The sequence below is a fragment of the Gigantopelta aegis genome, chromosome 4 (assembly GCF_016097555.1).
Source record: "Gigantopelta aegis isolate Gae_Host chromosome 4, Gae_host_genome, whole genome shotgun sequence".
NCBI classification, from domain to species: domain Eukaryota; kingdom Metazoa; phylum Mollusca; class Gastropoda; order Neomphalida; family Peltospiridae; genus Gigantopelta; species Gigantopelta aegis.
In genome coordinates, this window is record NC_054702.1 from 4,140,077 (window position 1) to 4,165,569 (window position 25,493).

The window sequence follows — 25,493 nt, forward strand, 5'->3', positions numbered from 1 at the left end:
ATGAAGTGGCGACAGCGGGTTTCATATCTCAATATCTGTGTGTTCCTTAACCATATGTCTGATGCCATATAACCGTAATTAAAATGTGTTGAGTGCGTCATTAAATAAAACATTTCCTTCTTGCTATACTGTCCAATCTCAGTTATGCTATAATGTCCAGCCCATATAATGCTATAATGTCCATACCTCAAAACTGCAATACCGTAAAGCCTTTTTTGTGTCTGCAAGGAGATACCATGTGCAATAAATAAGAAGGAGAAATATTATATGTGCAATTGTACTTTTAATTTACAGGCCAATTGTTATGTTTTATTTGTAGAGATTTGATCTTGAAGAAATGGATGAGGTTGAAGATCGGCCAGCAAATGTTTGTGATGACCAATCTATGAATAGCAAAAGCAATGAAATTCTCCACGATAACAGCTCTGCTACTGTGAATGATGACAACAGTGAAATTGCCAAACCGATAACCCCTGAGAATGTGGTGCAAACTGTAGAGCAGTCTGTTCCAGACATTAACACACACAGTGAAACTGTTGGGTGTGTTTTCACCGAACACAGAAATGTAACACCAAAAGTAGTAAATCAAACAGGATATGTTCTTTCTGGGAACAGCAACACAATACCAACAGAAGCCATGGATCCTATAGGATATGTTCATTCTGGTAACAGCAACACAATACCAACAGAAGCCATGGATCCTATAGGATATGTTCATTCTGGTAACAGCAACACAATACCAACAGAAGTCGTAGATCCTATAGGATATGTTCATTCTGGTAACAGCAACACAATACCAACAAAAGCCGTAGATCCTATAGGATATGTTCATTCTGAGAACAGCAATGCAATACAAACTCATGCCATAGATCCTATAGGATATGTTTATTCTGAGGACAGAAACATGATAACAGAAGATCCTGATAAACATGTTCACATTGAGGAGAATACTATACAACTAGAAGCAGTAGATTCTACTGGATGTGTTCTCACACAAGAAGAAGTGGAGGAAGGTGTGAACAATTGGGGTCAGGATTCTGATCAGGATTCACAGTGTCAAATCACAACTGATGTCATCCCTGCTACAGTGTCCACACACTGTACAGACCACTTGGCACCTTGTTGTCAAGACCAGACAGCATCCAGTTCAGTAACCAGCTCATCTGAGAAACACCAGGCAGCTCAAACCAGTTTGTCTCAGGAACACTCAGAAGTTAAGAAACAAACAAGATGTGTTGGGTTTGCTGATAATAATCCGGTATCTCTGTCTTGTGTCTCTGTTGGTGAGAGAAGGACCAATGAGGCCTGTCTTCTAGTAGCTGACTCTACTGAGACAGAAGATACTTCATCTTCCTTTGATGATCCTGTTAAGGAAGATTCTCCTGGAACTGGTGAAAGTATTAAATGTGTACAGACAGCTTCAAATGATTCTTCTGCTAATAAATCAAGTCATTCAACTGGTAGTCCTGCGTGTGTTGCTGTATCAGATCAATCATCTGGTAGTCCTGGTTGTGTTGCTGAATCATGTCTATCATCTGGTAGTCCTGTGTATGTTCCTGAATTAGGTCATTCATCTGGTAGTCCTGAGTGTGTTACTAAATTGGATATTTTATCTGGTAGCCCTGTGTGTGTTGCTGAATCTGATCATTCACCTGGTAGCCCTGTGTGTGTTCCTGAATTAGTTAATTCATCTGGTAGTCCTGTGTGTGCTGTTGAATCTGATCATTCATCTGGTAGTCCTGTTTGTGTTACTGAATCAGGTTATTCATCTGGTAGTCCTGCATGTGTTGAATTAGGTAGTTTGATAAGTATTGCTAAATCAGTATCTGAAAGCTCTGTCTGTGATAATACTGACTCTGACAAGTATGAACCATGTAGTCCAGCAGGTTGTGACAAGAAACTTGATGTTCCACGTGCTGAAGAGAAGTTCAACACTTTCTGTAATAACAAAATAGTCAAACAGACTGAGTCAGATTCACGTGGTGATTGTGATGACAACAAAGATATTTCATTAAAGGTTTGTCCACAACAGAATCCCAGTCTCTGTGACAAGTCTGAATATTCCATCAAAAAGCATTCAGGTGTTGCTGACAAGAGCTGTGTAGTTGAGAACCTAGCCAAAGCTCGTAACAATTTGTTCAGTGACTCTCCGGTGAGCCAGAAATCATTCTTTGAATGTATCTGTGGTTCTAGAGACGGGGAAGACGGGCACCTGCTCAAGGTGCAGTGTGTCATGTGTAGTCTCTGGCAGCATGCCAGCTGCATGAAGTATGACCTCAACAACCCATACCGGGGCCAGTACATGTGTCCACACTGTCACGTCATTTCTGTAAGTAATACAGGTCGCAGCTATTTTTTGTAATACTAAATATGGATGCTATGAAGTCCTTTCACATTTCTCTACTACAATGTGTCCATACTGTTACATTTCAGTGATATAGATGTCCACATGTTCAAGTCATTTCTTTAGCACAGTTTTGTGTGTGCACCTTTTTCTAATGTCAGTCCATATTGCCAAACTTCTATGACAGTGTCAACACTGTCACATTGGTTTTCAATACAATTATCCATACTGTCACATCATTTCTTTGTCCACATTTGTCACATCATTGAACATTTTCTCACAACATTTTGTTCATCTAGGTAATAAAAGTGTTTGCACTTCAACAATTTACTTCTATAAAGATTTTTAATATTTGGTGTAATGTTCCAGGAAACGTTCTTTAAAGTGTTTTTGTTTTATAGTCACTGATGTTATCACTACACGTTAGAATACATATATGAACAGAATTGTAATTATGTATATTTAATTTTGAAAGTCTTTTTTTGAGTCGTAATAATTGATTCCATCTCTTCATTTCAGATATATGAAGAGATTTGTATTTATGTAGATTATGAAAGTTATTTTGTTTTGTAGTCACCAATTCGATCACCTCTTGTCAGGTATATAAACTAACAGATTATTGTGTCAGTTATGAAAGTGTTTTTGTTTTGTAGTCACCGATTCCATCACTTCATGTTAGGGGTATGAACATAAAGTAATTATGTAGACTTATGAAAGTGTTTCTGTTTTGTAGTCACCGATTGTATCCGGGGCAACTCTGATCATCTCACCCGCCTCCATCAGCCACCAGTGGGAAGAGGAAATAGCAAAACACATCAGGAAGGAATCACTCAAAGTGTTTGTAAGCAATATTTATTGTTTTATAATCCAAATCTTGTCATCTGGGATGCTGTCATTAACAGCTGCTGGAAGGGTTTTAGATCTCACTAATTTGGGCACAATGAGGACTTTTGTCTTTTCTCAAGGTACTGTCATTAACAGCTGCTGGAGAGTTGTCAATATTCAAGTTATGTTAATATAATTAAATTTAACATTTTAGAGATTTTGGGTGAAATATTTTGAAGTGAGCGATTATACTTAATTTGGGCATGATTATTTTGAAGTGAGCGATTATACTTAATTTGGGCATGGTTATTTTGAAGTGAGCGATTATACTTAATTTGGGCATGATTATTTTGAAGTCAGCGATTATACTTAATTTGGGCATGGTTATTTTGAAGTCAGCGATTATACTTAATTTGGGCATGATTATTTTGAAGTCAGCGATTATACTTAATTTGGGCATGATTATTTTGGGTGCAACACTTATCACCTTGACTTTGATGCAGTCTAAAGCCCTGATGGCCGATTACTATACTATTCACTTGACTTTGATGCAATCTAAAGCCCTGATGGCAGATTACTATACTATTCACTTGACTTTGATGCAATCTAAAGCCCTGATGGCAGATTACTATACTATTCATTTGACTTTGATGCAGTCTAAAGCCCTGATGGCCGATTACTATACTATTCACTTGACTTTGATGCAGTCTAAAGCCCTGATGGCCGATTACTATACTATTCACTTGACTTTGATGGAATCTAAAGCCCTGGCTGATTACTATATTATTCACTTGACTTTGATGCAATCTAAAGCCCTGATGGCTGATTACTATATTATTCACTTGACTTTGATGCAATCTAAAGCCCTGGCTGATTACTATACTATTCATTTGACTATGATGCAATCTAAAGCCCTGATGGCTGATTACTATATTATTCACTTGACTTTGATGCAATCTAAAGCCCTGATGGCCGATTACTATACTATTCATTTGACTTTGATGCAATCTAAAGCCCTGATGGCTGATTACTATATTATTCACTTGACTTTGATGCAATCTAAAGCCCTGATGGCTGATTACTATATTATTCACTTGACTTTGATGCAATCTAAAGCCCTGATGGCTGATTACTATATTATTCACTTGACTTTGATGCAATCTAAAGCCCTGGCTGATTACTATATTATTCATTTGACTTTGATGCAATCTAAAGCCCTGGCTGATTACTATATTATTCATTTGACTTTGATGCAATCTAAAGCCCTGATGGCCGATTACTATATTATTCACTTGACTTTGATGCAATCTAAAGCCCTGGCTCATTACTATATTATTCACTTGACTTTGATGCAATCTAAAGCCCTGATGGCTGATTACTATATTATTCACTTGACTTTGATGCAATCTAAAGCCCTGGCTGATTACTATATTATTCATTTGACTTTGATGCAATCTAAAGCCCTGGCTGATTACTATATTATTCATTTGACTTTGATGCAATCTAAAGCCCTGGCTGATTACTATATTATTCATTTGGTGAATCCAGCGGATGGTCACATTAGATTTGCTAAACGATATTTGACTTTAGGACTTATACATTCAGTGTCTGCTATGGACATTCACTAATTAAATAGGGATTAGATATAGCTCAGTGGGAGAGTGCTCACTTGAAGTGTGCTGGGTGGCAGCTATGAACATTCATTGATTAAATAGGGATTAGATATAGCTCAGTGGGAGAGTGCTCACTTGAAGTGTGCTGGGTGGCAGCTATGAACATTCATTGATTAAATAGGGATTAGATATAGCTCAGTGGGAGAGTGCTCACTTGAAGTGTGCTTGGTTGCAGCTATGAACATTCACTGATTAAATAGGGATTACATATAGCTCAGTGGGAGAGTGCTCACTTGAAGTGTGCTGGGTGGCAGCTATGAACATTCACTGATTAAATAGGGATTAGATATAGCTCAGCGGGAGAGTGCTCACTTGAAGTGTGCTGGGTGGCAGCTATGAACATTCACTGATTAAATAGGGATTAGATATAGCTCAGCGGGAGAGTGCTCACTTGAAGTGTGCTGGGTGGCAGCTATGAACATTCACTGATTAAATAGGGATAAGATATAGCTCAGTGGGAGAGTGCTCACTTGAAGTGTGCTGGGTGGCAGCTATGAACATTCACTGATTAAATAGGGATTAGATATAGCTCAGTGGGAGAGTGCTCACTTGAAGTGTGCTGGGTGGCAGCTATGAACATTCACTGATTAAATAGGGATTAGATATAGCTCAGCGGGAGAGTGCTCACTTGAAGTGTGCTGGGTGGCAGCTATGAACATTCATTGATTAAATAGGGATTAGATATAGCTCAGTGGGAGAGTGCTCACTTGAAGTGTGCTGGGTGGCAGCTATGAACATTCACTGATTAAATAGGGATTAGATATAGCTCAGCGGGAGAGTGCTCACTTGAAGTGTGCTGGGTTGCAGGATCTATCACTCTCAGTTGATTGGTTTCCCTCCTGTCTGAACCAGTGCCCATGACTGGCACACTAAAGCCCATGGTATGTACTGTCCTGTCTATGGGAAAGTGCATATGAAAGATCCCTTGCTGCTTTATTGATAACAGTAGCCTATATGAATCAATGGTGGGGGGGGGGGGTTCTTCTCTTTCTCTATTGATTAGATGTCGAAATAACCATTTCTCCCATCTCTAGCCATGACGTCGGCCCATGCGGAAAAAATCTGTTGTGCATGGGCTATGACGGCATTGGTAATATATGACATCATATCAATGCGAGTTGGTTAGCTTTAGATCAAGTATAATTTTCTGTAACAGGTGTTTACAATTTAACAAGTTATAATTTCTGATACTGATGTATGCTGGAGTCAGCTTTTTATAAAGATGTAACATTCTCTAGCAGATGTAAACTGATGCTAACAATTTTTCTTTCAATGGTGGATGGTGATGTTTGAAAAAGAAGATATAACTTTCTCTGACAGGTGTACACAGGTGTTAACAAACTGGGGTATATCCAGCCCCAGACTCTCGCCAGCTACGACATTGTCATCACCATGTACGAAACACTGCGCAGAGAGATGGACTATGTGGACCTTCCACACAGCAACAGTAAGTTACATAGCAACAGTATGTTACATAGCAACAGTAAGTCACATAGAGACAGTAACTACACAGCAACAGTAAGTCACATAGCAACAGTACATCACATAGCAACAGTAAGTTACATAGAGACAGTAACTACATAGCAACAGTATGTCACATAACAACAGCAAGTTACATAGAGACGGTAACTACATAGGCAACAGTACGTCACATAGCAATAATATGTCACATAGCAGCAGTATGTCACATAGCAACAGTATGTCACATAACAACAGCAAGTTACATAGAGACAGTAACTACATAGCAACAGTATGTCACAGCAACAGTATGTCACATAGCAACAGTACATCACATAGCAACAGTATGTTAAAGTACATAGTAACAGTAGCTACATAGTAACAGTAACTTAAATAAGGACAATAAGTCATTTTACCTAATGTTTGTCCATATTTGTTTTTGGGGGGAACAGGTGGGATGGGGTGGGTAAGCGAGGACCTAAATTATCATACAAAATGTCATGTAGTTGTAAGAATGTCATCTGTCAAATTTCTCACTGAGATTTGTTTTTTTAACACATGTCCACAACATAATTGTGCGCTGTCATGCTATATGTAATACAGATTAGTATGCACTGTTTTCCAGAAGGCACTGTCTTCATATAATAACTTTTTATATTTTAATGTAGTAATTTATATCCAGGAGACTTTAAACACATTAAGTAATCCTTCCTTCACTTTTGGAGCTTGCAATATTTATAGTTACTTGCAAATTTTATTTTCCACTTTTAGTAAAATTAACCAACAGCTAATTCCACGACAGACAATGCAGGCTTGGTTAGCCATTTGAACATATTACATGGCTTGTCTTTTTACAGGTGACACTGGTCGGCGTTTTCGACATCCAAAACGCTTTATGGCAATACCAAGTCCGATCATTTCAGTAGAGTGGTGGAGAGTAAGACTACTTTCTCTTCTTTCTGTACAGCATCAGTAACGTTAAAACGTTTTGTATACTGCATAAATTTAGTTAAATTTATTTATTAAAAAAATATGAAAACAAAGTAAAAATTATGTTGTTGAATTTTTATGTTTTCAATCTTATTTATAAAAATCATCAATTAAGACAGGTGATCATTTTTTTATATAGTAATTGGTCTTAAGAGTATGACATCATCCTATTTAGACTTAAAATGTGTGTTGACTGGAATGTTGAATATGTAATTATTACAAGAGTTATCTCTATTTTTAAAACTAAGCATGTAAAGAGGTTTCGGCCAGTTAAAATATAATCAGTCTTAACATTTTATCAATAAATTTAATAAACTCATGACAACTAACAGAAACATGGTTTACTTTTAATATAAATATATATCAAATGCTTACATTTCGATAACATTTCCAACAAACATCATGTTGAATCTCTATATTGAGAGAGTTATTCCCCTTCGTAACTAAGTATAGTAATAAATAATGCAGTTTTTCAACATCTACCGTACATTTAACTCTAATTTTTACATAGCATCAAAGCATAAAGATAGATCAATAAGTCTTTTTTTTTAATTATCAAATCTGAAAACAGATTTAGTTATAAATAGATTTTGCAAAGTGTTTGGGGTAATAATCAGTCAATGTTTAGAGTGATGAATATTTTTATATATCTTCTTTCAGATTTGTTTGGATGAAGCTCAAATGGTGGAATGTACCACAACAAAGGTGATGATGATTATTAAAGACTGTGTACTCTAAGCTTAATTATTCAAAACTCAGTTCAGACCTAAGATTCACAATCTTAAGAGAATATGTGAATCTATGGCTGTGTCTCGATATAACTGTTAGGTCAGGCTATCATGAAATGAGTGTAAAACTGCAGAGACTGGCCCATAGTGTGCAGCTGTATGTTTCAGTCAACATCCACCAACTTCCACAGGGAATGCTTTTTTCATACTATGGAATTTACTACAAGTTATTTATTTCTGAGCTGATTGCTTTTTAAATTGCACACAGATATAGTATTTTTTTGTTATTTCCAAAATACTTTTACTTTTTTTCTTACGTCAAACCACACTGAAATTATTTAAAAAAAAAAAATTTGTAAGAGGTTGGGACTGACTATAGTTTAGGTCAGGCTCAAGGTTAACTTGAATGTCCCCTGATTATAAAGAGACCATGGCTAGAGAACACTTGAATGTCCCCTGATTATAAAGAGACCATGGCTAGAGAACACTTGAATGTCCCCTGATTATAAAGAGACCATGGCTAGAGAACACTTGAATGTCCCCTGATTATAAAGAGACCATGGCTAGAGAACACTTGAGCTAGCTGAAGGTTTATAAATTGTTAATTAAAGCTGCAATCTCTTGTATTGGGGTGGAACATAGCCTAGTGATAAAACGTTCGTTTGATGCGCAGTCAGTCTAGGATCGATCCCCGTCGGTGGACCCATTGTGCTATTTCCAGCCAATGCTCCACAACTGATGTAATAAAGGATGTGGTATGTACTGTCCTGTTTGGGATGGTGCATATAAAAGATCCCTTGCTGCTAATTACAATGAATAGCCTATGAAGTGGCGACAGCGGGTTTCCTCTCTCAATATCTGTGTGGTCCTTAGCTATGTCTGACGCCATATAACCTTATATATACAATGTGTTGAGTGCGTCATTAAATAAAATATTTCCTTCCTTCCTTTGTACAGTGAAACTCCTCTATTAAGACCACCGGGGGGCTTATGAAAATTGGTCTTAATAGTGGGGTGGTCCTATTACCGAATTACTAACATTTAGAAGGTTTTTAAAATTTTAATTGTGTTGTGTATAAAGTGATAAAAAAACCTTTTCAATCCACTTCGCGACATCCTCGTCTGAAACGCTGGCACTTTCTCCACTGATTATTCCAAAGGTTATATTGTGTCGTTGCCTGAATCTGTTTAACCAGCCATTTGAAGCCTTAAACTCACTTTCTGCAATTCCAAGTTCAGTTGCATATTTCAAAGCTTTCATTTTTAACATGGGGCCTGAAATCGGTACATCTTGACCGCGCATGCGTTGAAACCATTCCCACATTAATGTATTCAGCTGTTCTACGGGAGAATGTACACATAAACGTTTTCGATCATTATCTTTATTTTTCTCGTAGCCATCCAAAATCTCTGCCTTTCTTTTCAATATTAACTGTACTTGCGTTTTTCCGATACCGAATTTCTCTGCAAGCGTGCGTTGACTTTTTCCTGGACTGTCATTTATTAAAGTAACTTTTTGTTTCAAAGTCAATTCACAGCGTGATTTATCCTTTTTGGGGGTTTTGGGGGTTCCCTCTGCCGATATAACGGAAGAAATACGGCATTCGTAGTGTTTACCGTTTACCTCACTTCGACAGGGTCAAATAATAAAAAAACCACAACTCACTTTGTGGCCTCAGTCATTACACATCTCAATAACGGATAACAACACTTCTTTTGTTTCCTAGTGAATTAGTCGGTAAATTTATTCTATTGTGTCCTAATTATCATTAACACATTTTATTAGACTCAGTAGATTTAGGCTGTATCTTCGAACAACAGGTACATAAGCATTAAACACGTGTCATGCCGACTTCTGACCTGTATCGTTTCTTTCAACATCAAACGTGATTATAGCGACATTCCGCTGGAATGGCTATTGCAATTTGTATAGACAGTTTATTGGTTACAATGCTATTTAATTGACGCGTGGAACGCCTGTTCTCGTAATCCGAATGAGTGTCGGCTCTAGAGTCTGATGACTGGCTTGCAGCCAATCAGCGCGTTACATCGCTTCATTAATATTAATCAGTTGACAATGTTTTCCGGAAACTGAAAGTTGGTTATGTGAACAGATTGCGATGGGCGGTTTTTCAACGACTTAAACGTGTATCTCTCTTTAACAGTTTTAATTCATTTCAAAAGACAGAACATTGGTGTTTACTTTACTTCCTGTTACCTGTTCCAGTCTCGGCTAAAACAAAGCAAGCATTAAATTTAGATCAGTTATTGTTGAACAGCCTTGGGAATGAACAAATATGATATATTGATATTGTAATTTGGTCGCACTGGCGGGGTCGAAATATACGCAAAACGACGATCGGGACTGACTTTACTGGTCGTAATCCGCAATAGCGGGGTGGTCTGAATACCGGGTAATTTTTACTATTAAATATGAAGGAAATATTCCGGTCTTCTAAAAAGTGGTCTGTTTAGTGGGGTGATTTTAGAATCGGGGTGGTCGTTAGGTGGGGTTTCACTGTATAATTTTAATATTTTCACATCTATACCTCGTACCAGCCTTTATTTTAAGTGTTTTTTTGTTAGTTTTTTCAGTTTGCCTTCACATCGAAATACATGGCGACCATTTGGTTATGAAAAATTTACAATCTCCGTGCATATAAACAGGATATGGCTAGAGGACACATGAACTACCATTTCATTTGTTCACATTTTTAGCAAATTGAGCATGCATTTTAACTTGTGAGAATTTCTTATTTTTCTGAAACCTTAAGCTAAGTTTTATTTAGACTGCCCTATAAACTGTTATTTTCAGACTGCGGAAATGGCATTGCGACTGACAGCTGTCAACAGATGGTGTGTCACTGGGACTCCAATACAGAAGAGTGTTGAAGGTAGACAACTCTAGACTGTCATTGTACTGCACTTTTAATATGAGGTGGTTCAAATCTAGATGGTGGTAACTGACGATTGTCATCATATTTACTATAGTGTTAGTTTCTATTTGATTTGCCTAGTACTACTATTAGATACACACAAGAATGTGTTATATTTCATATTGGAAATGTTTTTGGCCTATTCTGTAGGAAACAAATTGAACGTGTGGCTTACCTAAAATTCCATTTTATTTTTCATCTTTTAAATTTATTTGCAGAGCTAGCTCTGGCACTCGCCAAATTCAGCAATTGCGAATTTTAAAAACAATAGACCAATTTTATTTTAGTTTCGCAAAATAATTTCAGATAATAATTGATATTTTGTTACAAAATAAGTGAGTTTCTGAAAATATTATGTTTAATTGATACTTTGGCGAAATGTTCTGCTAACCCAGAGCTAGTCCAGATGTATAATATTTCTTAATATATAATATTTTAATTTTATATTTTTGTATTTTATATTTTAGATTGTGATTCAATACTATTTCTGTATGTGTAATATATATTTGATTTATATTTTAGATTTGTATGGTTTGATACTGTTTCTTGGAATGGACCCCTACTGGGTACATCAGTGGTGGAAAAAGCTTCTCTTAGAACCATTCTGTTATGGTATTTCCTCCCCAATGTATGACACACTGAGTCGGGTTCTGTGGCGAACTGCAAAGAAAGATGTTTTAGATCAGGTATTACAGTGTGTTTAATGTTTCCAAACAGTGTGCACTCCATAGACTTAAAGTTACTTCATCTTCTTACAATTCTTTTTCCAAACTGTTTCAGATCTTATTTGGAGATTAATAAGTGCTTAAGTTCTTGATAATTTGAAGAGTTGTGAATGGCCAAATATTTTGTCAATTCAAAATCGAGTTCTAAAAATTGTCTGTCTGTCCATCTGTACCAAATATAATTTTCTGGACTTTTTTTCACAATGCCTCAAGATATTGAGCTGAACGTTTATCATGCACTGTTACAGATCAACTTTTCACTTTCATGGGGATTTACCTAGTTTTAACACAGTTATTGCCCTTGAATTTAGGAGATTTTAAAAATTTGTTGGGCCTACCGGGGGATACGTTATTTTAACAGTACTCTCAGAATGTGTGTTTTGTTTCAGATAGATCTGCCCAGTCAGACGGAACAAGTCCACTGGTTGACGTTTTCACCAGTCGAAGATCATTTTTATCGTCGACAGTTCCAGGAATGTGTGAAGATATCGGTGCAGGTAGCCTTTAAATTTACACTTAATAAGTTGAATGTGTGAAGATATCGGTGCAGGTAGCCTTTAAAATTTACACTTAATAAGTTGAATGTGTGAAGATATCGGTGCAGGTAGCCTTTAAAATTACACTTAAAAAGTTGAATGTGTGAAGATATCGGTGCAGGTAGCCTTTAAAATTACACTTAATAAGTTGAATGTGTGAAGATATCGGTGCAGGTAGCCTTTAAAATTACACTTAAAAAGTTGAATGTGTGAAGATATCGGTGCAGGTAGCCTTTAAAATTTACACTTAATAAGTTGAATGTGTGAAGATATCGGTGCAGGTAGCCTTTAAAATTTACACTTAATAAGTTGAATGTGTGAAGATATCGGTACAGGTAGCCTTTAAAATTTACACTTAATAAGTTGAATCTGGTTTAGTCATTCTTTAGCTGCATGGTGTCTTCTGTGAGTTCTATCTTGTGTATCTGTGTAGAGATAAAAAGTGGATATATAACATCTTATACAGAATTAGTTGAAAATAAATACATAGTCATATGTGGACCCATTTATGTTTGTCCTGTTCCAACCAGTGTTTCTAATGACTGGTATATTAAAAGCTATGGTATATGCTGTCCGATCTGGAAAACTATAAATATATTATTGCTAATGAGTATGAGTGGGTTTCTTCTCTAGATCAAGTTTTACAATTTGCACAATTTATATTAGGGTATTAGTAAACAGAAATTGTTTGTCTTTTTGTAATTTTCTGTTAATGATTGTCTGTAATTTCTTTTACATTCATCTGGCTATGAATGAAAACAATTATCTGCAAACTGAATCGGCGAAGCCGTCCTCACATAAGTTTGTGGATGATTGTTTTTGTTCATATGCAGTTGAATGTAAAAGAAATAACAGACAATACTTATAATAACACTAACATTTCATACTTTATTTTGAATTATTTTTGGTCCTTAAACAATAACACTCAGTAAGACAACTTTGCCTTTATAAAACGACGTCATCAGATATGATGTTTCATGACAACGTAATTTTTACGTTCATCGAGATCAATGGGATGACGTTATGTTGTAATTTAATTGTTTTATTTTATTTATAAACATCTCTGCTAGGAAAAAGATCATTACTAATGTATTATTTCTGTTTTCCAGAATCTAAGCAAATGGTCCGACAGCTCTTTGAGACTAAGCAGTCTGGATCGACACACAATGAGTCAGGTAATTGGTGGATATAAGATCAGACTGGACTGGCCATACTTCTTTTGTATATTTTGTACACAGTTTTAAGCTTGTGTATTCCAGTACACAAAATAAAATAAAAGTTGAATTAAAATGATGATTAAAAGCAAAAGAAAAAAAGAAGAACAAGTATAAAATGTATAAAAATTATGGTAGTGTCATGACTTCCAGTTTCTCATTCAATACAAAATCATTCTTACAAAACTAAAAAAAAAACCCAAATAAGTGAGAGAACAAACATTTCTTGCAAAGTATACAATGAACTTTGGAATATGATTATTTTATTTAGAAACACATTTGCATTGAGTACTTAAACCTTCCCAAAACTGTGCACACATGTAAAATAATTATCGCTGGGTATGACAATAAACATACATAGAAACTGAAAATGAAGAAAACACGTTTTATTTCTAACTCATCCACATTGCTGTGGCTTTTTCTTTTTCTTCATGAGGTTTGTGATCCTTTACCCACAATGCCACTGTTGGTTAGTGGAGGGTGAGACGTAGCCCAGTGGTAAAGTGCTCGCTTGATGTGTGGCCTGTAATACCCAACTGGAGAATATCACAGCACACATACATGTACACTGTTATATAGTAGGGGTGGGTGGTCTGTAATACCCAACTGGAGAATATCACAGCACACATACATGTACACTGTTATATAGTTGGGGTGGGACGTAGTCCAGTGGTAAAGTGCTCGCTTGATGTGTGGTCTGTAATACCCAACTGGAGAATATCACAGCACACACACATGTACACTGTTATATAGTTGGGGTGGGACGTAACCCAGTGGTAAAGTGCTCGCTTGATGTGTGGCCTGTAATACCCAACTGGAGAATATCACAGCACACATACATGTACACTGTTATATAGTAGGGGTGGGTGGTCTGTAATACCCAACTGGAGAATATCACAGCACACATACATGTACACTGTTATATAGTTGGGGTGGGACGTAGTCCAGTGGTAAAGTGCTCGCTTGATGTGTGGTCTGTAATACCCAACTGGAGAATATCACAGCACACATACATGTACACTGTTATATAGTTGGGGTGGGACGTAGCCCAGTGGTAAAGTGCTCGCTTGATGTGTGGCCTGTAATACCCAACTGGAGAATATCACAGCACACACACATGTACACTGTTATATAGTTGGGGTGGGACGTAGCCCAGTGGTAAAGTGCTCGCTTGATGTGTGGTCTGTAATACCCAACTGGAGAATATCACAGCACACATACATGTACACTGTTATATAGTTGGGGTGGGACGTAGCCCAGTGGTAAAGTGCTCGCTTGATGTGTGGTCTGTAATACCCAACTGGAGAATATCACAGCACACATACATGTACACTGTTATATAGTTGGGGTGGGTGGTCTGTAATACCCAACTGGAGAATATCACAGCACACATACATGTACACTGTTATATAGTTGGGGTGGGACGTAACCCAGTGGTAAAGTGCTCGCTTGATGTGTGGTCTGTAATACCCAACTGGAGAATATCACAGCACACATACATGTACACTGTTATATAGTTGGGGTGGGTGGTCTGTAATACCCAACTGGAGAATATCACAGCACACATACATGTACACTGTTATATAGTTGGGGTGGGTGGTCTGTAATACCCAACTGGAGAATATCACAGCACACATACATGTACACTGTTATATAGTTGGGGTGGGACGTAGCCCAGTGGTAAAGTGCTCGCTTGATGTGTGGCCTGTAATACCCAACTGGAGAATATCACAGCACACATACATGTACACTGTTATATAGTTGGGGGTGGGACGTAACCCAGTGGTAAAGTGCTCGCTTGATGTGTGGTCTGTAATACCCAACTGGAGAATATCACAGCACACATACATGTACACTGTTATATAGTTGGGGTGGGACGTAGTCCAGTGGTAAAGTGCTCGCTTGATGTGTGGTCTGTAATACCCAACTGGAGAATATCACAGCACACATACATGTACACTGTTATATAGTTGGGGTGGGACGTAGCCCAGTGGTAAAGTGCTCGCTTGATGTGTGGTCTGTAATACCCAACTGGAGAATATCACAGCACACATACATGTACACTGTTATATAGTTGGGGTGGGTAGTCTGTAATACCCAACTGGAGAATATCACAGCACACATACATGTACACTGTTATATAGTTGGGGTGGGTAGTCTGTAATACCCAACTGGAGAATATCACAGCACACATACATGTACACTGTTATATAGTTGGGGTGGGTAGTCTGTAATACCCAACTGGAGAATATCACAGCACACATACATGTACACTGTTATATAGTTGGGGTGGGACGTAACCCAGTGGTAAAGTGCTCGCTTGATGTGTGGTCTGTAATACCCAACTGGAGAATATCACAGCACACATACATGTACACTGTTATATAGTTGGGGTGGGACGTAGTCCAGTGGTAAAGTGCTCGCTTGATGTGTGGTCTGTAATACCCAACTGGAGAATATCACAGCACACATACATGTACACTGTTATATAGTTGGGGTGGGACGTAGCCCAGTGGTAAAGTGCTCGCTTGATGTGTGGTCTGTAATACCCAACTGGAGAATATCACAGCACACATACATGTACACTGTTATATAGTTGGGGTGGGACGTAGCCCAGTGGTAAAGTGCTCGCTTGATGTGTGGTCTGTAATACCCAACTGGAGAATATCACAGCACACATACATGTACACTGTTATATAGTTGGGGTGGGTAGTCTGTAATACCCAACTGGAGAATATCACAGCACACATACATGTACACTGTTATATAGTTGGGGTGGGTAGTCTGTAATACCCAACTGGAGAATATCACAGCACACATACATGTACACTGTTATATAGTTGGGGTGGGTAGTCTGTAATACCCAACTGGAGAATATCACAGCACACATACATGTACACTGTTATATAGTTGGGGTGGGACGTAACCCAGTGGTAAAGTGCTCGCTTGATGTGTCGTCTGTAATACCCAACTGGAGAATATCACAGCACACATACATGTACACTGTTATATAGTTGGGGTGGGACGTAACCCAGTGGTAAAGTGCTCGCTTGATGTGCGGTCTATTTGGGATCGATCCCCGTCAGTGGGCCCATTGGGCTATTTCTCGTTCCAGCCACGACTGGTACATCAAAGGCTGTGGTATGTGCTATCCTGTCCGTGGGATGGTGCATATAAAAGATCCCTTGCTGCTAATCAAAAAGAGTAGCCCATGAAGTGGTGACAGCGGGTTTTCTCCCTCAATATCTGTGAGGTCCTTAATCATATGTCCGATGCCATATAACCGTAAATAAAATGTGTTGAGTGCGTTGTTAAATATATCCTCCTTCTTCTGTTTGTTAGTCTTGTGTAACCAATACTAAAATGTATTTTTCAATACAACTGACATTTTATTGACTGGAATCACCAAATAGGTCTGCGATAGCAAGCAACACACTATCTATAGTCTGTCCCAGCCTCCATGAACATTGTTTTTTGTAAATACTTTCAGTTTCATTTAACAGAAAAAGAAAAGTAGAAGTGTTTGGAAATAAGAAAAAGCACTATTTTTGTCTGCAATTTAAAAAACAATTGGTTCAGAAAGAAATATATTGTAGTGTATACCATAATCTGAAAATTCCATTCACTGCTGAGAAGGACTATTAATTAAGTAGTCTAGATCAACACAAATAATTGAATATCCTACCGAGTGACAGTTCTACCAGATTGTGAGTCTAGACTCCCACATATCGAGTGAGGTTTTACTGTTTGTTCTATATTATACGACTAAAACACAATATCATTCATTGACAGTTGCTGAATCCTCTGTTGAAGCTGAGACAGGCTTGCTGTCACCCTCAAGCGGTTCGTGGTGAGTTCCTGCCCCTGCACAAGAGGTGAGATTAACATGATGTCATGTTACCGACCTCTGTCATGTGTTTTTATGCCATCAAACTTCTGGCACACATTTTAACAGCCCAGTAGGGAGGTGTGGGGCCATTACAACACTTTTTTTCTCACAGACAACTAACTGTAAACTCCTGTACTAGACATTCAGCACATACAGTTGAGGTGTGTGTCAGGGACAGTGTGCTTGAACCGTAATTAGGTATAGGTGTGAAAATCAAGTTTAAGATAAAATGCAATAGAGTGCCATTTGTTTCATTAGGTTTTGTTTAAACCAAAAGTACAAGAGTTAAGCTGCATTTCTCACCATGACCTGTGATATGTGTTGCCTTGTCTGTAGGGAAGTGCTCCCAAAATAAGTTGCTTGAATTTATTATTAGGCTTCTTGACTATATCATTGTACAAACTGTATAAATTATTTGTTATGTCACTATCATATACATGCATAGCAATATTTATATAATGAGTTGTATATTGAATTCTTCATAGGACAAGTTTTGTCTATTTCTTTAGTGCTGTATGGACTGATTGTACACTTGGTTGCTATGGTGATGTATTTTGTTGTTCCAGCACGTTAACCATGGAAGAGCTTCTTGAGTCCCTCACAAAGAAAGTGCGAGTGGAGTGTGAGGAGGCACACCGACAGCTGGTGGCTGCTCTTAATGGCCTGGCAGCCATACACATCATCAAAGAGGAGGTAATCACTTACACAGGGGAGATAACCTCAGTCATAAGTCATCATTATTACTTACAATGAAGGGGTGGGTTCTAGCTCAGTCGGTAGAGCATTCCACCTGAGGTGCTTAGATTGAAAGATCGAATCCCCTTGGTGGACCCATTCTCTGACTGCTGTTTTGTGTGTGCCCCAACTAGTCCCCCTCGATTAATGTATCAAAGACTGGTATGTGCTGTCCATTTGGGAAAGTGCATATAAAAGATTGCTGACTGCTAATTGAAAACTGTAGCGGGTTTCCTCTGAAAACTATTTGTTGCAATTACCAAATGTTTGACATCCAATTGCTGATGATAAATGAATCAATGTGGTCTAGTGGTGTCATTAAATCAACTGTACTGTATACTAAGTGATGCTATCTTGCCATCTTTTTCTTACTGCTCTTAATATATTACTACTCAAAAGAATTTAAGGGTCAGACGATATTTTCGACATTATTTTCTGAATGTCAATTATATTAGCTAGACCATAATGTCACGCATGGTATTGTTCCATTTTGACGAAAGTGGGTCTAAGCAACCCATAAATGAATTAAAATCCACTGTCATTGACACTGTCGACTAGTTCTAATGGCGAAAACATGCTTACATTTGCACGTAAATTAGGGCGAAAGCGAAAGGTCTGCTAAGTGCCCATAACTTGCTTTTTCACAAAGCGCTTCATTTGCACGCTTTGCACGTGTATTCCATGTTCCCAATGCTGAATTTCCGTATAATTGGAGCTTGCGTTCGTGTACGGTGCACACTCCAAATTCGACAATGGTACGACTTCAACTGACTATCGAAGATCGAGGAAGGGCTATTGCTTGGCTTCAGGATGGCAATACGCAAAGAAATGTTGCTCTGAGACTTGGTGTCAGTCAGAGTGTCGTTGGCCGACTGTGGCAACGGTACCAAGCAACGAATTCTGTTCGAAATCGTCCACGTTCGGGAAGACCCCGAAGCACTACAAATAGAGAGGACCGCTACATCACCAATATGGCTCTACGTCAACGCACAACCACTGCACGCCGATTACGTGACATTCTGCGGACTGTGACTGGAACTCGAGTGTCTGATCAAACCATACGCAATCGTCTGAGAGCCAATAATCTACGCTGCCGTCGCCAGGCTGTTCGACCACCACTCCTACCACGTCACAGAACGGCCAGACGTCACTGGTGCATGCTTCATCTGCGGTGGCAACGTGTTCAGTGGGGTCGAGTGATGTTCACTGATGAGTCCAGGTTTAGTTTCCAGTTCAACGATGGTCGGGTTCGTGTCTACAGACGTCCTGGGGAGCGCTTCGCTGACGTTAACGTTAGACAACGTCACCGGTTCGGTGGTGGCAGCGTCATGGTGTGGGGCGGCATCTCTATCCACCACAGGACCCCCCTCTATGTGGTGGATGGCAATCTGAATGGAATCCGCTATCTGAATGAGATTATCTGGCCGTTGGTTCTCCCAGGCCTTCAGCAGATTGGCGGCGGGGCAGTTCTGCAGGATGACAATGCCAGACCCCACCGCGCCAGGGTGGTAACGGACTTTCTCAGACAACAAGGTATCGCCAGGATGGATTGGCCAGCATATTCGCCTGACTTGGCCTCAATAGAGCACCCAGGCGGAATTGGGCAGGAGAGTTCGGGATAACCATGCCCCTCCGGCCAACCTTCATGATCTGGGTCAACTTCTTATGGCAGAGTGGCAGGCCATTCCCCAAGAGTTCTTCAGATGTCTGATCAACAGTATGAGGCAACGATGTGTCGAGTGTATTCGCGCCAGGGGTGGATTCACACACTATTAAACGAATGTTCTAATGTGTAAAATCCATGTTTGACAACCTTTAACTTTGACAGCATGTCATGTGACTTGTATACAGTGACGTTTATTTGTGGTTTTTTGTAAATATGGAACAATAAATAAAAAATTTGGTGTAGTTTACATCATCAATCTAATACACTCTGAAACTTATTTGGTTATAAATTTTTGACCCTTAAATTCTTTTGAGTAGTATATATATATAATGCACTTTTTATAAATCAATATATGATACTGTTTTCAGTACGTGGATGCTGTAGAGAAGTAAAGAGATGTGCAGAGATGTAATTATTCTTATATCGGATACAGTTTTAAGTATGTGCATACTGTAGAGAAGTAAAGAGATGTGTAGAGATGTAGTTATTCTTATATCTGATACTGTTTTCAGTACGTGGATGCTGTAGAGAAGTACAGAGATGTGTAGAGATGTAGTTATTCTTATATCTGATACTGTTTTCAGTACGTGGATGCTGTAGAGAAGTACAGAGATGTGTTGCGCTCTGTGGAGGAACACAAGAAGGAACTGCGGACCGACGACCTACAACAGCTGCACGCCATGCACAACCTACACGAGCTGCTGACCCTGAAACCTGGCGGAGTCGACCCAACGCTCCGAGATGACCAGCTTCTACAACAGGTGGCGCTACATGGCAATAAATTACACAAATATTTAAAACAATTCTTATAACACATGTTTTATATACTGATGGAATAAGGTAACACATTGTATTTGAGATCCAATGTAATTCACTACTGGAGTAGGTATGCCTGTGTAAAGAAACATGTAATGTGGTATTGAATGTCTATAGGTAGTACTAAGCCAGATAATATCTGGCTGGGTCAAAGTTTTCATAGAGCAGTTAATACCACAAGCCCTGCCATTGGTTATAAATGTGACTGTGTTTGTTAAAAAAAAAGTTTCATCTGGGCAAAAAATGTATGCAGTTTTATTTCATCTAGGACCACTGTGTCAAGTAGCCTTGTGTTTGAAACATGTATGGGGTACCTGTAAAAAAAGGTACTTAAAATTTTGTGCAAAAGTAGGGTAGTCATAGACGCTACCCTCTGAAACGAGCAGCTTCAACTCCTTTTTTTCCTGATTGACTTCAAGGGTGACTGGGATACACAATTGTGTATGGGATTTGATTTGGTGGTATACACTCAGTAATGTTAGATTGACTGCCAGTAACATGGTAAATGTCCGGATTGTATACATGAGGGTTTTTGTTGCAGTCACAGTTTGCTGTTACTATTTATATGTGGTCTTATCAGGATAGTTGAATCAATGAGTATCGATTGACACCAGAGTTTGTAATTGTAGCAAGGTGTCTGCTCAGATGATACTTGATGACATTTCATCTAGCCCATTTGCCATTCATCTTTTGGTGTAATTTTCTCAAGCATTTTTGGTTGATGATGAACAATTTGTGGCTGTCTCAGTCTGCCATGTGATCTGTGAAGAATTTCCTCCTTTTTTCCTCTAGGCACAAGAACTAAGAGAGAAGTACATGCTCAAGGTTGGCTCTAAGGTTGAGAGTGCCATGGAGAACCTGCTACCCGTGCAAGCGAATGTGCGAGAACTGCAGTCCGAGGTATGATAGATACATGTATACAGTGAAACCCCTCTCAACCGGACACCCTTGGGACCAAGACAAATGTCTGCTTTTTAGAGGGATCTGGATTAGATCGGTTAGGTTCAGTCCTGGTTTTTAAAAAGGGACTCTATAAAATGTCCGGTTTTGAGGGAATTCCAGTTTTAAGAGTGTGCAGTCTTGAGAGGTTTCACTGTACAAACTTCTTGTTATTTAAATGCAGATAAAGTGCTGGTCACGACTGTCTTGTATTTGTCATATCTGTTAAATACAGATAAAGTGCTGGTCACGACTGTCTTGTATTTGTCATATCTGTTACATACAGATAAAGTGCTGGTCACGACTGTCTTGTATTTGTCATATCTGTTACATACAGATAAAGTGCTGGTCACGACTGTCTTGTATTTGTCATATCTGTTGAGATTGGTTTGATAGTTGGTAACAGTGATTGATGGAACATGATATCTGAATGACGTGTCATCCCTTGGTTTGATAGTTGGTGACAGTGATTGATGGAACATCATCTTTGAATGAAGTCTCATCCCTTGGTTTGATAGTTGGTGACAGTGATTGATGGAACATGATATCTGAATGAAGCATCATCCCTTGGTTTGATAGTTGGTAACAGTGATTGATGGAACATGATATCTGAATGAAGTGTCATCCCTTGGTTTGATAGTTGGTAACAGTGATTGATGGAACATGATCTTTGATTGAAGTGTCATCCCTTGGTTTGATAGTTGGTAACAGTGATTGATGGAACATGATATCTGAATGAAGTGTCATCGCTTGGTTTGATAGTTGGAGTGATTGATGGAACATGATCTTTGAATAAAGCGTCATCCCTTGGTTTGATAGTTGGTAACAGTGATTGATGGAACATGATCTTTGAATGAAGCATCATCCCTTGGTTTGATAGTTGGTAACAGTGATTGATGGAACATGATATCTGAATGACGTGTCATCCCTTGGTTTGATATTTGGTAACAGTGATTGATGGAACATGATCTTTGAATGAAGCGTCATCCCTTGGTTTGATATTTGGTGACAGTGATTGATGGAACATGATCTTTGAATGAAGCATCATCCCTTGGTTTGATAGTTGGTAACAGTGATTGATGGAACATGATATCTGAATGACGTGTCATCCCTTGGTTTGATAGTTGGTAACAGTGATTGATGGAACATGATCTTTGAATGAAGTGTCATCCCTTGGTTTGATAGTTGGTAACAGTGATTGATGGAACATGATATCTGAATGAAGTGTCATCCCTTGGTTTGATAGTTGGAGTGATTGATGGAACATGATCTTTGAATGAAGCGTCATCCCTTGGTTTGATAGTTGGTGACAGTGATTGATGGAACATGATATCTGAATGACGTGTCATCACTTGGTTTGATAGTTGGTGACAGTGATTGATGGAACATGATCTTTGAATGAAGTCTCATCCCTTGGTTTGATAGTTGGTGACAGTGATTGATGGAACATGATCTTTGAATGAAGCGTCATCACTGGTTTGATAGTTGGTGACAGTGATTGATGGAACATGATGTTTGAATGAAGCGTCATTCCTTGGTTTGATAGTTGGTGACAGTGATTGATGGAACATGATCTTTGAATGAAGTCTCATCCCTTGGTTTGATAGTTGGTGACAGTGATTGATGGAACATGATCTTTGAATGAAGTGTCATCCCTTGGACTCTGGCTTTTACTGAGGTATGTTTTGATTACAGTTTTCTGATGGCAGTGACTGGTGGAATGAGGTACTAGACTGGGTGAAAAGTCACCACTTGGAGGAAGTATTGATTGAGAGGATTCGAGAAGATCTGTCTGAGACTCACGAAGTGAACAGTCTCATATACAGGTGAACAGTTGTATTATTGTATGTAAACTTTGTATCTCACCAAGTGAACAGTCTCATATACAGGTGAACAGTTGTATTATTGTATGTAAACTTCCTATCTTTTTGTGTGATTCTCCAACCAGTGCACCACAACTGGTCAAAGGCCGCGGTATGTTTTTTCCTGTCTGTGGCAAAGTGCATATAAAAGATCCCTTGCTACATTAGGAAACATGTAGCGGGTTTCCTCTAATGATTACATGTCAGAATTACCAAATGGTTGACATCCACTAGCCAATGATTAATTAATCAATGTGCTCTTGTGCTGTCGTTAAACAGTATTTAAACAAATCTTCATATTGCTCCATATTTTGAATCTCTGCAGTAAAAATTATCTTAATTTATTAGTTAATTTTCTGACTGTCACCCACTTAAATGAATAATGTTATGTATAACTTGTTCTATATTTTCATATCAAGTTTGTTTGCTAATTTGCATTGTTTCAGGTTTCGAGATCTCCACGGTTTGGAGTACGTTCTTTATTCTCAACTGACAGCTTTGGAATCTTCTCACAAAAAACTGACATCACATGTTCTGCAGATCAGCGATAAACCGTCCCAGGAAACTGTAAACCAAACTGTGGAGTGCTGCTTGCGACCGGACGCTGACATTCTCAAGACGTAAGTATTTTAACTTAAGGTTTGTCTTAGACTAGTGGATGTCTATTTGTGTACATGTGAATCATTCCACTAGCAGATATTGTGTAACATTATAAAAAACTATTAATGAAAATCAGGATTGGTCAGAGAGGTAGTGGCATATTGCTCATCTCAAAAGTCATGATAGTAAACATTTAAAAAAAAAATATGGAATAGAAATAAAATATCTTACATATTTATTTTAATTAAAAATTGAAGACTTTTTGAAAATTCAATTCCATCTGAGCATATTGAATATAAAGCAAATATGTTATTAGTATGTAAGTATTTGATACATTACATGAATGTAAATTGTACTTCTGTTAGTTGTTATGTGTTTATTATATTTAGTGATGAAATGATAGTTCCACTGTATTTTAATTACCTTAAATACTACCATTTACACCATTGCATTCTGACTGTTTTAAAATAGAGATGGCTCTAAATATAATGAAATTTTCAAGACTTCCGGTGTCACGTATATCTTTAGGCCAGGATATGTTGACGTTGTACTGTTATGACCACTGCATATTACAAAAATACTAAAATAATATTTGTCCATTTTTCCTCATCTGTACCATTTTTCACAGATGCAGTCACATATTATGAAAACAAATATATATTAATTCATTTTCAGGTTTAGTCTTGCTACTTTGACTCATAGGAAATAGGGAATTGTGTTCATTTAAAATATCAGTATTACGGAGATTAAACGTCAGATTAAACATCATCTTTTCTTTAATTTATCAATGGAGTCTTGAATATTTCATATTTCTTCCTTTCTTCTTCAGCTGTCCATTCTGTCAAGTTGATGAGCTTTTCAATGAATACGAAAGCAAATTGTTCTCCTTTGTGGAGCGGTAAGCATTTTATGTAATAAACAGAGGTTGTAACAAATGTAACTGGTTGTTCTTCACACAGAATGAATGGGTGTTTAGTGATATCCCACCTCAAGGTAAAACACCTGGTCCCATATGCATAAAAGTAAGTTAATGGGTGTTTAGTGATATCCCACCTCAAGGTAAAACACCTGGTCCCATATGCATAAAAGTAAGTTAATGGGTGTTTAGTGATATCCCACCTCAAGGTAAAACACCTGGTCCCATATGCATAAAAGTAAGTTAATGGGTGTTTAGTGATATCCCACCTCAAGGTAAAACACCTGGTCCCATATGCATAAAAGTAAGTTAATGGGTGTTTAGTGATATCCCACCTCAAGGTAAAACACCTGGTCCCATATACATAAAAGTAAGTTAATGGGTGTTTAGTGATATCCCACCTCAAGGTAAAACACCTGGTCCCATATGCATAAAAGTAAGTTAATGGGTGTTTAGTGATATCCCACCTCAAGGTAAAACACCTGGTCCCATATGCATAAAAGTAAGTTAATGGGTGTTTAGTGATATCCCACCTCAAGGTAAAACACCTGGTCCCATATGCATAAAAGTAAGTTAATGGGTGTTTAGTGATATCCCACCTCAAGGTAAAACACCTGGTCCCATATGCATAAAAGTAAGTT

At 38.2% G+C, this 25,493-nt stretch overlaps 1 protein-coding gene across 1 annotated transcript in view; it reads left to right on the forward strand.

Annotated features, from left to right (window-relative positions):
* Positions 1–25,493, forward strand: part of LOC121372511 (E3 ubiquitin-protein ligase SHPRH-like) — a 47,980-nt gene that overhangs the window by 10,655 nt on the left and 11,832 nt on the right. Inside the window, exons 7-22 of the mRNA XM_041498864.1 lie at positions 320–2,329; positions 3,078–3,185; positions 6,163–6,289; positions 7,158–7,237; positions 7,951–7,995; positions 10,834–10,912; positions 11,477–11,640; positions 12,069–12,176; positions 13,325–13,390; positions 17,222–17,304; positions 17,885–18,011; positions 20,304–20,480; positions 21,328–21,435; positions 23,170–23,300; positions 23,783–23,956; positions 24,766–24,834. Coding sequence (XP_041354798.1) covers positions 320–2,329; positions 3,078–3,185; positions 6,163–6,289; positions 7,158–7,237; positions 7,951–7,995; positions 10,834–10,912; positions 11,477–11,640; positions 12,069–12,176; positions 13,325–13,390; positions 17,222–17,304; positions 17,885–18,011; positions 20,304–20,480; positions 21,328–21,435; positions 23,170–23,300; positions 23,783–23,956; positions 24,766–24,834 — 3,656 coding nt within the window. The remainder of the gene's footprint in view (positions 1–319; positions 2,330–3,077; positions 3,186–6,162; positions 6,290–7,157; positions 7,238–7,950; positions 7,996–10,833; positions 10,913–11,476; positions 11,641–12,068; positions 12,177–13,324; positions 13,391–17,221; positions 17,305–17,884; positions 18,012–20,303; positions 20,481–21,327; positions 21,436–23,169; positions 23,301–23,782; positions 23,957–24,765; positions 24,835–25,493) is intronic.